General features: G+C 33.5%; 1 protein-coding gene across 3 annotated transcripts in view; it reads left to right on the plus strand.

Moving 5' to 3' along the window:
- The first annotated feature begins 6,421 nt into the window (after positions 1 to 6,421).
- The window catches only part of Rab3 (RAS oncogene family member Rab3), a 131,809-nt gene continuing 122,118 nt past the window's right edge, over positions 6,422 to 16,112 (plus strand). The window contains exon 1 of one of the 3 annotated variants that reach the window (XM_072525282.1): positions 6,422 to 6,569. In XM_072525282.1, coding sequence (XP_072381383.1) covers positions 6,525 to 6,569 — 45 coding nt within the window. In that variant the 5' untranslated portion in view covers positions 6,422 to 6,524. Of the gene's footprint in view, positions 6,570 to 9,192; positions 9,334 to 16,112 lie in introns of those variants that run through there. The other 2 variants (XM_072525285.1, XM_072525287.1) reach the window with 2 other exon arrangements.

Consider the following 16,112-nt stretch of genomic DNA (forward strand, 5'->3'; position numbering starts at 1 on the left):
CTAACCTGAAAGCATGGTATAGAAAGACCTTACACAGGTATTCCGTATAGCCAACCATAGTAAAACCAACAAAGTGATCATATCCAGAATAGTCGCCAAAATTCCTAGTAAGAACTCTGGTGGGATTTACTTCAAATTTTTTCTAAGTGCCAACCAAATAATTTCCGTTGAAAAAGCTCTTAAAACAAAAGATAACTTGTGTATCAGTTATCCTTGGTCAAATTTTTCTTAGAATTTTTAAAAGTCTCAACCAGTACAATGTGTTGCAGTGTTTGATAGATTATATCTTTCTTCAGGCTGCTTGCCATAGTAAATTTCTAAATTTCCTCTTTGGTAATTTTGCATCTCTATCTCTTGTGTACCTTTCTTGAATTCTTTTAATAAAAATATTTATGTACGATGTTATACTTTCTACTATTTATTTGGTACGAAATTGAAAAAATACACTTAGCTCGTCTTTGACAATTTCCTTATCGACTAGAGGTCGTGAGAGAATGTTTACAATATTTTTGGAAGTTGCTTTGCAAATTTACTTACAATAAGATACTTATTCCGCGGCATATTTCTGTCGCGACTTGTAAACGTAGGCATGTTTTCTACTTCTGCGTTCATTTGATGATCACTTACTTTTTAAAACAATCCGTTATCGTCTTTCTTCTCTAAAGTGAATTCATGGCCACTATATTTAATTCCACTAGTCACTACTACTACTATTCCACTTGTCACGTAGTTTCACTACGAGACAAGATACCAAATCGCCAGCTACGACAAAGAACAGGAGTGGCTGATGCAGTAGAGAGAGTAGCAACACTGAAATGGAACTGGGCAGGTCACGTGGATCGAATGACAGATAATAGATGGACAAAGCGGATACTGGAATGGAGACCAAGAGATGATGCCTACCGAAACAGAGGTCGTCCACCGACACGTTGGACTGACGATCTAAAACGTTGTGATAGGAATTGGATGCAAGAGGCACAGGATCGAGATAGATGGAGAATTATGAGGGAGGTCTATGTCCAGCAGTGGATAAGCGAAGATTGAACGATGATATTTAATTCATTCATCGGACGCATCATTCATCAATACCAACATGTGTTCATCATCAGATTCTTCCATCATTTATTTTTAAAATTTCTCGCCAGTTTTTTTATATAATTGTATGGTCAGTTAGACCTAAAATCTAAAATTTAACATAACTATAATTCCACTAAACTATTTGCCCTGATAACAAAAAAATTATTGTTGTAGTGAGGATAGTGTTGAATAGTATGGCAGCAGTCTCAAAATCTTGATGCCATATTTTCCGCAACTGTTTTAATTTTGTGCTTGTCGTACTCGTCTCTAAAGGCGCCCGCAGTGTCCAGTAATTTACTTTTTAGGTAATCTTTCTCGAAGAAAATGTTCTTTTTGATTAGCCAATCCTTGATTGTAAAAGTGGTATGATGCGTTATCCAAAACGACAATGTTTTCTTTGTCTTTCGGCAAGTTTGGAATTAACGTCTTCTTAAACCATTCTCCATATAGATTCACATTCATTTCATCTTGGTAATCAGCGGTTTTCGCTGTCAAAGCTTGTATGTCCCAGAGAAAAAAGTTTGGCGGTGGTGGTGTCATGGTTTGGGCTGGAATCTCATTTGAAGCTCGGACTGAACTTATTTTCATTAATGGCCCCCTCAATGCGCACCAGTAGATAGTGGATATTTTAGCAGAAGCAATAGTTCCATTTGGGCCATTTATTGGAAACAATTTCGTTTTTATGCATGATAATGAACGGCCGCATACTGCATGAATCGTGACAAATCACTTGGGGGAAGTAGAGGCTAATACTCTAGAATGGCCAAACTGCAGCCCTGATCTGAATATCATTGAACATTTTTGGGATAAATTTCATCGTAGGGATAGAAGTCAACCAGGCCAACCAGAACTTCAAAACATTCGTGAAGAATATAAACGTATTCCTTTCCCTCCGAAGTAAGTTTTATTTATTTTATTCAAAATTTATTCCTTTCCCTTCCAAATCGTATGCAAATGATTATTGATGTTTTAGGACTATTATTAGATATTAGACAATTTTTTTTAAGTTCACTCGTAATTTTTATATTTTGTAATTTGTTTCGATATTACACTATTTTCTTTTGTAGCCTTCTAATTAAATAAATAATGCTATGGAATCAAGCTGTAATGGCCATTTTTGGTTTAAAAAATGAAAGATGTTGAGTATACAATATAAAACAGTGCATAAAACTTCCAATGAATTTTGATCTTCGGAAATATATAAGGTGGCCACTGTTTTTGCCGGTCAGTGTATTTCAATTCATTTGCACAAGCTTCTTGTGTAAACAGTCAATCCTCAAAAGCCCAACATATTTAAATCTGTAATGACCTAAAGCAAATATTCAAGCAACAACAGTATCATACTTGGCAAACCCACTGGAACACAATCAAGAGTGCATTAAATGAGATCCGACAGACTGTTGAGAAATTTGAACTTCCAAAAATGTCTAGAAACGAAAAAGCTATCATCCGAAGATTAAGAATAGGACACACCCGATTCACACATGAATATTTAATGAAATCCGAGCCGAAGCCCAATTGCCAAATCTGCTCAAGTGTATTAACCGTGAAACATATCCTGATCGAGTGTCCCCGGTACGCAAAACACAGAGAACATAAACTTAAGTCAAATATCAAAGACTCGCCCGATTAAGTCTTTAACCTAATTGGTTTCTTGAAAGACATTCAGTTGTTCAACAGATTATGACCCCTTGTTTTCCATATATTTTATCTTTAACTTATATCTTAGTGCTAAAACTGTTGTATTATTTAGTGATAGGTTCTAAGCTTATAGATTAACTGTAGCAATTAGTAACATGTGTTTATTGTAATTATTGTACGCAATATTGTTTGTGTCAATGGCCATTGACAAAATTCATTTCCATGATCTTTTAAATTATTTATCTATCTATCCATATCTATCTATCTTAAACAGCTAGTACAAAAATTTAAAATATTAACATTTTAATAAATATATTGCAATTATCGTTTACTTCTTCTTCAGGTGCTCTTTCCATTGCCAGAGTTCTGATCTTGCTTATGGCACTTCTGAATAATTCGATCGATGTGAGCCCGAATTAAATATTTCCGTAGATTTTGTAGCCACTAGTATCTTCACCTGCGTGGCCCCCGCCATCAAACTAATTTTTCCTGGGTAGTCAATTGAAGTACGCGGTACTTACCGTGTCTTAATATTTAGCTTAACTATTTAAGTTTTCTTTGTTTAATTTTTCCCACATTTTATTTAGTTCTGCGGCTTACACCTATGTTGGTGACATGTTCAGTTCAGGATATACCAAGAATGAGTCGGTACATCCACATTTCCAGAGCTTCTTATTTTTTCATGAGCATCTCTCTCATCGTCCAGGTCTTTGCACCATATAGTAATATCGCGAAAATGTAGCATTTCACTACAACAAGGTGAAGTTTTATGCGGTGGATACGTTTCACAGAAAAGCGCATATACAAAAATTACATAAAAAAAGACATTACTTGCCTTGAAAACCAAGACAAAAACAAAAAAGTTTCCAGAAATTAAAAGAAATACGCTGCATGATAAATTACTTCGAATATCTGAAAGAAATTCATACAAAAGTTTAATAGAAACTGGTCCATAATTCTATTGGTTTTTATGACTTTTTATATCTATTCATGCGTCGATAAACAGGAAAACAGGGATAATATTGTTGTTGAAAGTAAACTAATTATTTATGAACTTCGCCTGCAGGTGAATGTTTTCCTAAGTTTTCTCGTTCTAAAACTTAAAATAGCTTAATAATTCTTCAATACCCTTCCAGTTTAAATCATAATGTGACGTCATGTAACAAGGGAATCCCCGAATTGCAAAGATTTACTTTACTGACATCTGGATATAAATAGTTAATATTCGGTTATATATTCGAATAGTTTATATTAGTTAAGGGGGTCAAAAGGAATTGTAATAATTATAGAGGCATATCGGTAACCAGCACCCTGAGCAGACTGTATGGACGAATTTTGAGAAATATGATCGAGGAAGAATATAAGCACAATGAAGAGGAAGAACAAAGCGGGTTCCGTGCAGGAAGATCGTGCACTGATAACGTATTTTGTCTTAAACAAATAATAGAAAAAAGATCGGCTAAGAATCTAGAAACTCATATTACTTTTGTAGACCTGCAAAAAGCATATGACAACATCCCCTTAACAAAACTGTGGACAACGTTGAAAAGATCTAACATCAACCACACATTGATAAATGCTGTACAAGAACTATACAGAGACTCAAAGGCACAGATAAAAACAGGAAAATATCTAACGGAAGAATTCCTGGTTACAAAAGGCTTGCGACAGGGATGCTGTATCTCACGAACCTTATTCAAGATATATGTTGCAGTGGCATTGGAAAGATGGAAAAGAAAGGTGCATAGGATGGGTATAGAGCTTAGCAATGAATGTATATAAATATACACTCCAGTTTGCTGATGACCAGGTAGTGCTAGCGACCGACAGGAAAGACATGCAGTACATGCTTAGAAAACTGATAGAAGAATATAACGACTGGGGAATTAATGTCAATACAACAAAAACCAAATATCTTTGTATTGGAAACGAGTCAGATAACATAGACCTCGAAAACGGACAACATATTTCCTGCTGTCAGAGCTATGACTACTTGGGTGTTGCCTTTGACAATACAGGAACTGATACACGGGAAATAGAAAAACGAATCACTCAAGCAAAGAAAGTCTTGGGATGTCTCAATGGTATACTGTGGAGTAAAGAGATAACGAAAGGAAGAAAATTTAATATATATGAGACCATGATTAAAACTACTCTTCTTTATGGCGCTGAAACATGGAGAATTAGTGAAAAGAACAAAAAGCGAATAGAAGCAGTAGAGATGGATGCAATGAGAAAATCTTTAGGTATTTCCAGACGAGACCGAATCAGAAATGATGTATTAAAACAACGTACGGGAATAGAAGGAAATATAACTCAAGATATAGAGAAGACACAATTAAGGTGGTATGGGCATGTTCAACGGATGCCAGCAACAAGACTCCCCAAAAAAGTAATAGAATGGCAACCGATAGGTCGACGGAAAAGAGGAAGACTCAGATTAGAATGGCAACACGGCGAAACAAGTCCATGGGCGAAAGAAATTTAACAACAAACGACTGCGAAGATAGGAAGAGATGGTGTTTAGGTATCGGACAACGTAGTAAGACGTTTTAAACCAATGTGTATATATATATTAGTAGAAATTTTTGGATTAAATACAAACCGCACAACTTTAAAATCCCTTTAAAATAATCCGCATAAAAATAAACCGTACTGTAATCGTATTTTTAGAGGAAGAGACAAATTCTGGCTTATGAGGATCTTTTTCATGATATTAAATGCTGCTCTAGCGTGTTCTATTCTCGCATTATTCTGTGACTTCTTCCTATTTTGCATTAAAGTTGGGACCAAGTTGCATATAAGATTATATATGGTCAATTGGTATGTCATTAACTTGCTTTTTGCTCTTCAACATCCATTTTGTCTTCTTGATGTTAAAGCTTAGGCCCGTACTATTCACTGACTTCATTTACTGTTTTCATTGCCTATTGTAATTCATCTATGCTATTGGTAAGGATCACCGTGTCATCAAGCGTGGATTATTCAAGTTTATAAGAAGTTGGTTATCACAGAGTTGAGCATTTGGTATTTTTTGGGATTGTAACAAATGTTGGCTGCAGCCAGTTCTACGGCATTATTCCGCTATTATGCATGTTGTTAAAAAGTATAACTAGATTATTAAGGAATTTTCTGTCTGATTTACATAAGATCTTTTATATTTGGTAGAGTATATTCGCGCAACCTGTTGCGTTGATGCTTTTTAGTGCTGTAATGGCATCTTCTGTCTCAAATTTAAGGATAGAAGATTTTTTTCTGCTTTCCCATATATCTGATCATCACTGTTTATATTATTGTTTAGTGACTTATTGAATCTGTCCTTTCTTGTCATTGATTTTTTTTGCATATTTTAACTGATCAAGTACAAAGAACTAGTACACACCTTTTTGTAATACATATTAACACTATTAAATATATAGCAATTTTCGTATGTATGTTTAAAACATTTTACATTATAATACATACATTGGTAAAAAATAGTTTATATTCATATTAGGAATACTTGTCTTCACTATTCATAGTTTAAAAATAACAAAAATATTTCTGCCTGAATAAATTTTCAAGTTCACTACACCCAAGTATCACCCAGAGGTAAAAATAAACCCCTTATCTGTGACTTTCTAATCGCCTTCCATAGTTGTTTATTCATTCTAACGATACTTGATTATATTCTGTACTTTGCAGTTCTAATTCGGTTGGCGTACGCCACTGAAATCAAACTTTTGATTAGAATGCATAATTACCCACTTCGATACGAGCTTATTTTACGTATATTTTCGATTTTAACGTTGTTTTTGTTGTAGTTTATGTGTATTATGTTGTTCAATCTTCCAGTAATGTATTTTAATAGCGTAAGTATCGTGTTGTATAATATTTTATAATAATTGAGTACTAATTGAATCGTTTATTTAAGAAACCACCTAAGTGCGCTTTTTTCAACTTTCGGTGTTTTGCAGCTTAAATATAGGTCTAGTCTCTAGTATATTTTTTACATGTCAAAAACATGCTATTGGGATAATCAATTTTTTTATTTTCTTTGTCTTTTAAGTTTTTGTGTTATAATTGTTTAAAAAATTTGCACTTAGGTGGTTTCTGCATTAAATAAGTGTATCTTAAGTGATTGTTTAAAATTTAATTTTAAAATTAAGTCAAATCATTAATTTGTATCTGTTTTGGTTTCTTCTTGATGTGAATATCTGATACAAATGTTGGCGATCATCATGGCAATCTATATTTTATCTGCAGCAGCGCGGAAAAGCTGTACAGATGTTGTATTGAACCAGATTCTGAGTTTTTTTTAACCAAGATGTTCTTCTTCTTCCTGGACCTTGTTTTCCAAATATTTTCCTTGCAGGATGGCTTGAAGGAGAGCATATTTTTCCTTGCAGGATTTATTTCGCATAATATGTCCGAAGAATTGTAACTTTCAAGATTTGATGGTGCTCAGTACCTCTCGGTTCTTATTTATTCTTCTGAAGACCTTGTCATTTGTGACTCGGTCAGTCCACGGGATCTTAAGTATTCTCCGATATAGCCACATCTCAAATGCTTCCAGTTTTCTGCACATATCTTCGTTCATGGTCCTTGATTCAACACCATAAAAAAGGACAGAGAAGACGTAACATCGCAGCATTCTTACTTTTGTATCAAGAGAGAAGTTGTGACTCTTGAAGAAGGCCCCCATCCGATGCGTGCTCTAATCTCCTGGATGCTGGTCATTCTTCATTTATTATGGTGCCGAGATAGTTGTAGTGTGTCACTCTTTCTACAGGGGATTTCTTGACGTAGAGTTGACCTTCTGTTATCCTTTTCTTGCTAATTATCATAAGCTTTGTCTTCTTAACGTCTATATTGTGTCCATATTGTTGACTGTAATACTTGATTTTGTTCATAAGATCTTGTAGGTCTTCTAAGTAGTCCGCAAATACTATGGTGTCATCTGCATATCTGATGTAGCCGGTAACCATTTATTAGCATACATTTTTTAATTTCGTGCAGAGCTTCGATAAATATTATTTCAGAGTACAGATTGAAAATTAGAGGAGACAAAATAAAACATTGCTTCCCTCCATGCATGATTTTCACATAGTCAGTGAGTTCACCTTCAACTCTGAGATTTGCTGTCTGATTCCAGTAAAGATTTCTAATTATTTCCAAATCTTGGTTGTTAATTCCTGCTTCTTTTAGTATTTGCATCATCTTGGAGTGCTGTAGTACGACGCTTTCTCGTAATTAATCAGACATGCGTATACGTCGCAGTTGACGTCTCTGCATCTCTGAAATAAGACTTGTACTGAGAACAAAGCCAAGTCTAGTACCAACAGCATTTGTGAACTCGAACTGATTGGGGGAAATTTGACTTTCACACAGCTTGTAGATTCTCTTTCGAATTATCTCAAGGAACAATTTTAGGACATGACTCATGAGGCTAATAGTATGGTAATCTTCGCATTTTTTGGCTCCTGGTTTTTTTTTTAAGTGCAATAAACTCAGATTTTAGCTTTGCCATCCTTTAACTGTGTTATTGCGAAATAAACTTCCTGCTGTAATATTATTGGCCCATCATTTACCTCTTCTTCTAGCTCAAATCATATTGGAAGGTAAAGTGCAGGTCAAAAGATCAGTTGGAAGACGCCAGAACTCGTGGTTAAAAGACCTGAGGAGATGATTTGACCTCTCATCCACAGAAATGTTTCGTGCAGTAGTTTTTAAAGCTACAATTGCCAATTGGACCGTCAACCTTTAACAGGGGACGGCGCAATAAGAAGATACATTTTTCAGAGTGCTTACATTTTTTAAAAAATATTTATAACGTGGGTGAATATGATCAGCCGGCATTACATATTATGCTTTTTTCATTAAGTTCAATTGGTTGCATTTTTTAGTTAAAATCTTAATCAAAACATATTTTTTGTAGAGAAATATTTAATATAGATCTTTTTAAATCATATTAGTAAAAAGTATGTACTGAATTTTACAATTTTCTATCATATTTGTAAATGAATAATTTTAGAATAAACAATTTCACCTCGTTTGACGGTACCTTATTTCTAAATATTTAAGATGCCAGGAAACATCACCCTGTAAGAATAGTGCAAAGCTATAACCATGCAAGACCATCCTTCACCAACGATCCTAACAAAGACAACATGTTTTTATAGGACATTATATACACCTGTTGTTTAGCAACCAGTAGCAAAAAAACGCAAAATATTAAATTCAGTGATATATAAATAAAATCCAATAATGCAATATACTTCTAAAATATTAGGTTACTGATGATTCGCGGTATTTTTTGTGTAATATATTATACAATAAAACAATAACTAAAATATCCGATCTCAAACTTTCCGCCGCAAAATCGTATCTTCCACCCACCAATATGAATACAGTATCGATCGGAAGTGTCTGAAAATTTTCATACGGGAGTGTACTTTTCCCAGCTGATCGATCCCTGCTAAAACCAGTGGGGAGCTTGACACAAGACTCTGTCCTGAATTAAAAGACCTACAAATACCGAAAAGCCCTGATTTTTGTAAATAGTGAAGTGTAAATAATATATTTTTGAGTGCGTTGATTCTAGGATACAGAAGTTCGTAGAGATATATACTAGTGGTAAGTTTTATATAGATTTTTGATCGTTTTTTACTTATTTTGAGCTCTAGGAAGGGTTACTGGGTTTTAACCTCTTCGACAGATTTGTGTAGGGAGGATTTAGAAAAGTTTTTCAACGCTAAGGGAATTTCGCACATAAAATAAAAACTGGAAACAAATGTTGGCAAATATTTAAAAAAAGTGGTGCAATATTATTAAAAATGTTGATAAAATCTGATACTATTACAAAAATACACAGTTTGTTACAATGTTTGTTTTAATACTAATACCTCATCTTATTATCTTAATATTTATTGTGATTATTTAATTATTCCAGAAAATTATCAACTTTACGTGTTTGCGAGCAATGTTTATTTATTTTTTCTTATTATAGTATGTTACGTTACATAATATAATAAAAAAAATTAAAAATGTATATAACAAGAATATACCGATAATTTACTTTCAATAAATACTCAGGAATAAAATCGAAGTTTTGCAGATGATACCGTTTTATACTTATATTACTTAGCAAACACTAAAACAGATTGTAAGGAAAAATAGACCAGGGAAATTAGTAAATAAAAAGCTTTTTTCGGGACACTCTATGATACAGATATCTAACCACTGCTTAAACAATCCGAAATAATTTAAGATAAATGATTATTTTGGACATTTTTTTATGTATACTACGAAATGCCCCAAATTAAAAAAAAACAACAATTTTCGATTATTAAAACCGGGGATATTGCGACTTTTATACATTTGAATTTATGAATTCAGATTTTAAAATAGTAAAATCGCTTCGCTTTTAAACCGCTAATCTTAACCCTTAATTTAAACCGTTTTTAATTATTTTTGTCTAAACTTAGTCTCGTATTCTTTTAAATTATTCTTTTTAAATAGTTGATAATACACTTGTGGAAGGAAATGTCAAATTTAAAAGTAAATCCAGTTCTTATTAAGGCTACTAAAAAAAAGTATGAAAAGAACTCTGCAAGAATTAATATCGGAACAAAAATTATCTTTCCGTTTGAAACATACGAAGGTTTGGGACCATCATGTACAGTACATTCAACCAATTTACATCTCTAAACGATTAACGAAATTCGCAGAAAACCTACGTTGTACTAAAAGGCACAATAAACGGCACTGGTGTGACCATAATGTTTAACACTTTGCTACATTTTAGGTATAAAACAAATATATGTATTATTAACCCGTTATTCATAATTTTACATATTTTCTTACATTTTTTTTTTAATAAATAGTATTCTTGCATAATGTTATTTAACGTAAATTTCTTTCATCTACTTGTTTAATAATTTTTTTCTGGAACAAATATTACCGTGCTAAGGATAATTTATATTCAAAGTAGATATACAAAGTACTAAAATATCACTTATAATTTTTGTTAAAAAATACTTCGAAGTAAACTACAACATTTTGTCAATTTAAATAGTGGTGGTTAGATTAACCATATGTCTGTTAGAGTGTACCGTTTTGGTAAATATATTTAACTTTTTATTTTCAAATGAAAATACTTGTACTAAAAATAAAATAATTGTGGAAAACATTTTAATTTTTTGATGTACGGTTTCCAAAAATTTCTTAACTTTTTATCAAGCATAATTAAATTACATTCGGAATTCCTAATAATCATGGGGCTAATTTGCTTAATGTGTTTAGGATCTTTGTAAGCGGTTATATTATATTTTCCCTCTCGAGCACAACAGTTAGAAAGTTTCTGTCATATTGATCTAAACTTCTTTCTCTTCCTCACGTGCCATCTCCTCTAAGAAGGTTGGTAACCATCATGGCAATTCGCACTTTCGACACCGCTCTAAGGAGGTCAGCAGAAGTGCAGTTAAACCAAGCTCTTAAATTATTCAACCAGGAGATGCGTCTTTTTCCGCGACTACTTCTACTCATTATTAATTGTAACAAGTTATAACATTAAAATGAGAAAATGAGAAAGGTACTTTGTGCAAGAGAACTAAAATTGGACTTGAGAGTTAGGCTGGCAAGGTATTATATTTTCTCGACTCTGCTTTATGGGATAGAAGCATGGACACTTAACGCGTCGACTGCTAAAAAGTTGGAAGCATTTGAAATGTGGGTGTATAGATGAATCCTGAAGATATCATGGACCGAGCGTGTAACAAACAACGAAGTCATGAGAAGAATCAACAAAAGAATGGAAGTATTGGAAACCATCAAGACACGAAAGCTGCAATACCTGGGGCATGTTATGCGTAATGGGAGATACAACCTACTTCAATTGATTATACAAGGAAAAATCCAGGGCAAGAGAAGTGTAGGAAGAAGAAGAATCTCATGGTTGCGTAACTTGAGGGAATGGTACAGATGCACATCAATTGAATTATTCAGAGCAGCAGCATCTAAGATAAGAATAGCCATGATGATTGCCAACCACCGTCGCGGAGATGGCACGTGAAGAAGATAACGCTCGTCCCTCATGACATGTCCCAGATATTGCAGTTTTCTGACTTTAATTGTATTTAAAAGCTCTTTATCTTTTCCCATTCTTCTCAATACCTCGACATTCGCGACTCTATCCACCCAACTTATTCTTAATATCCTTATGTAGGCCGATAACTCGAAGGCTTCCAATCTGTCCGAAACATCTTTCTTTAAAGTCTAAGCCTCCAACCCACAAAATAATACGGAGAACACGTAGCATCTCAGAAGTCTTATCTTTAAAGAAATTGAAATGTCCCTGCTGCAGATTACTTTTTTTAGTTTGTTGAAAGAATTTCTTGCCTTAATCTCTTCTATGTACTCATTATTTTCGTTAATTATTGTACCCAGATATTTATATTTTTCAACTTTTTTAATTTGTTCTCCATGATCTAAACTTAATATACTGTAATTCAAACGTATAATTTCAAGTACCATCATGCCTAGACGTAAGGTAAATATTGATGAATTAATTACAAATGTGCATAAATACTTTACCCTGGAAAGAGACAATAGTGCACCATTAAAGTCATTATTATGTATAAATCAATGCGTTTGTGACGCACTCGAGATAAGTTAAAGTAAGCTAAAATCTAAAATCTGTAATGAAGACTGTTAGATTCTCAAAAAGATCTTACTGTAAGTGAGTATCACTAAGACAAAACAACAGCTCGTAAACATTCTAGGAGTATTGACTTACCTGATGGAGAAAAATTTGAAAATCGCAATATTTTGTATCGAATGCGTGAAAACAATCAACATGTCAGTTTAGATACTTTACTGTCCAAAATAAGAGAAATATAAGTTTCGGAAATTAAGAGGACTAGCCTTTAAAAAGTGTTGAGATATTTAGGATTTATATTTAAAAAAGAAAATAATGGGTTAGTTTTATGCGAAAGGACTAGTGTGGTTCACAAAAGAATTAAATTTTTAAGAAAATATACTAGACTTAAATCTGAAAATGTAACATTCGTATACTTAGATGTTACTTAGATTACATTAAATCAATAAAACACACAGATAGCGAAGGCAAAAGACACATCATTCTTCATGCAGGAGGGAAAGAAGGCTTTATCAAAAACGCAGATTTGATTTTTTCTTCAAAATCAGAATCAGCTGATTACCATAAAAATATGAATGCAGATATGTTTGTTAAATGGCATGACGAGAAACTGTTACCTATACACTGACGTCTTCGACTTGGATGCGAGCGAAAGCCTCTGTCAGGTCTATAAAACATAGACATGCTGGTTTATTGTACTCGATAGCTTTTTCTGTGATTTGTCTTAGTACAAATACGGCGTCTACGCAAGATCTTCCGGATCTGAATCCTTGTTGTTCATCGATAAAGTTGTTCGTTTATTGATTTTGTTTGTCCGGTCTTTTGTGGTAAGCTTAAGTGCGGTGTTCAGTAGATTTATACCTCTATAATTATAAAGGTCTTCTTTATCTCATTTCTTGAACAGTGGTATTATTATGCTGTTTTTTCATGCGTTTGGTATCTTGCAGTGCAATATTAGTTTTGTATAAGTTTTGCCACCTCTAGGGTTATACTTTCTCCTCCATGTTTTAGAAGCTCGTTGGTTATTCCGTCTGGTCCTGGTGACTTTCTATTTTTAAGTAAATTTATGAGTATCTCTACTTCCTGAAAACTGATTTTTATTTCGTGTCTTAATTCAGATACGTTATTGTGGCTGCCCAACTGGTTGATATAAATTAAGTTTTTGTGAAATGCCATTGGTTTTTGTCTTGTTTGTAGTTTCTAATATTGGCGATGTACCCTTTTTTTTGTTAGAATATTACTTTGGCGTTTTCCCACCGGTCTGGTATACGCCTGTCTATTAGTTACTTATTTATCACGATTTCCAGCTACAACAATGTTACTGACAATTTTTAACACTTTGGGTGCTTTTTTGTTTTTTACTTGTTGCAAGGCATGTTTGATTTAGTAACAAAAATTTAATAAAAGTGTATGCATTGACAGCGAAAAGTGTACTAGAAGAACTTGAAAAGTTCTGCGCAGATGTAAAAACTGTTACTGACCAAGTAGTGATCGCACTACACTTATGTTTTTATTGTTTTTCTTCCATTAACTCGAATGTTAATTTTTTTAGTTTTGGTTTTCTCCGGTTTTTATTTTTTCCAGAGATTTTTCTTGCAGTTACGCCAATAAACTTATTTTAAACTTTAATTGTGGCTTATTCCCATTAAAATAGTAATTATTTTTTCTTATACTATCGTGCAGAGAGGTGATATTAAGTGGCATGTAAAAAGCTTAATATTCCTTAAAGCGTATACTACTAAAGAAAATCCGACTGAAAATAACGTTAATTTTCATATTTAGCCACATAATACTGCTATCAAAAATTTATGTAACACTAACCATTACATTTTATTAGAAATTGGCTGTACAAATAAATAAACGCAAAAGTTTGTTTAAAAATAGTACCCAGACGTTTTTAACGGCCGAGCCGGTCGAGCTTGCATGATAATTTTATTTATGTAAATGGGACTGATACAACTTCGATCGATTTCTACAAAGGAGAACCAAGGAAAAATACCGTTTCTCTCTCTAATTGAAAGATAAAAAATATATATAATAATAATACATATTAAATATGAATTAACTTTGACATAACAACACGAAATTGGAAGTAAACAAAATAAAATCAAATAAAGTTGTTGAGCAATACTTACATTTATTGAATTTTTAGGTTACTCATTTCAGTAGTTATGTAATTACGAGTATTGTCGCAATTTATAACTGACAATTTAATTTTTAACCCTACGTTGGTGTGGTGCCTGAAACTTACGTGCCTGGTGTGGTGGGGTGTGACATACCCCATAGCAGACTACGTCTTGGAAAACTCAATATTTGAGTATCTGCATTAAAAGTATATACATTTCATTTGAATACAATGACAATAGTGTGTACTATAAAAAAATTGAAAAAGTATCAGCTCAAACAATTTATTGCACAGTTTAAAAATAGCAGAAATAGCAGCTTAAAACTATTACATTTTTCTGAAATGAAAAAAAACTAAAGACTTCTAAAAACACATTTTTCTTTATTTACTTATAAATTAATAAACATTATAAAGAAAAATACGGACATCAACACAATTAACAACATCATTTACTGACTTTCCTCGTTGATGCAAGTATCACATTTGAAACATGCATATTCTAAACAAACAAAATGCCTGCAATCATAACACACGTAGCGACTTTTTCTGTCTCTTGTTCTGGGGCACACCACATATCTACCTTGTACTTTCTGACGTTTAGGCAACGGTTCATCACAATCTGCAGTCTTATAGCCCGATGTCTCACGCAGTTTTCTCGGCAACCGAGGATTGTGTTGCCTTTCTTCCATATAATCTGCTATGACTGACAAACTAAGAGATTTCAAATATTTTCGACGCTTCAGTGTATAGTTATTATTGTTGATCTTATAGATTACTTGGGAGTTAATTCCACACATATTCAAGAGCGCATAGAACACCGTCAACGGCCACCTTCTGCTGTTACGGGAAACGTCGTATGTACCTGATAACTGGTCAACGGTGTCAACTCCTCCCTTAGTAACATTGTAGAATGTGATTATTTCTGGCTTCCTAGCGTTTCCAGTAGATTCGTCTATTGTGTCATCATGGTGTAGTGTTGATAACAAAAGAACATTTTTGTTTTTCTTTGGGATATAGGATACTAAGGTTGTATTTTTTTGGAAACCAAAAAGTGTAGGTTGGAAACTCGATTCTTTGTATTGACCATTGTGGAAGGAATTTGCTTCTTATTCTTTCGGACAGTACCCACAGATGTTAACTGGTGTTCTTCAAGAAGTTGTTGCATTAATGGATAATTAGTGAACCAATTATCGAATGTGATATTTCGTTTGCTGCCAGACACTGGTGAAATCAATCTTAAAACTACATCTGTAGGCTTTGTACTCAGTTTGAAAGGACCATCCGGTTGAGAACCACAATAAATTTCCAAGTTTGTAGTATAATAACATCTTGAATCGACTAAAGCAAAGATTTTGATTCCATAACGAGCCGGTTTATTCGGAATGTATTGCCGAAAAGGGCACCTGCCACGAAATGCCTCCAATTTTTCATCAATAGTGAGATACATGCCAGGTGTATAGGCAGACTAAAAATTGTCAACTACTCTTTCGAAAACACTTCTAATTGGAGCTAATTTATCGATTTTGATTCTATCTACGCGCGTAGCTCCATTGTCAAACCGCAAGCACCTTAGCAGAAATTGAAAGCGTTTTAGAGACATAGTTTTCTTGAATATTGGCATTTCTGTGCCGT

The sequence above is a fragment of the Diabrotica undecimpunctata genome, chromosome 3 (genome assembly GCF_040954645.1).
Source record: "Diabrotica undecimpunctata isolate CICGRU chromosome 3, icDiaUnde3, whole genome shotgun sequence".
Classification (NCBI taxonomy): Eukaryota; Metazoa; Arthropoda; class Insecta; order Coleoptera; family Chrysomelidae; genus Diabrotica; species Diabrotica undecimpunctata.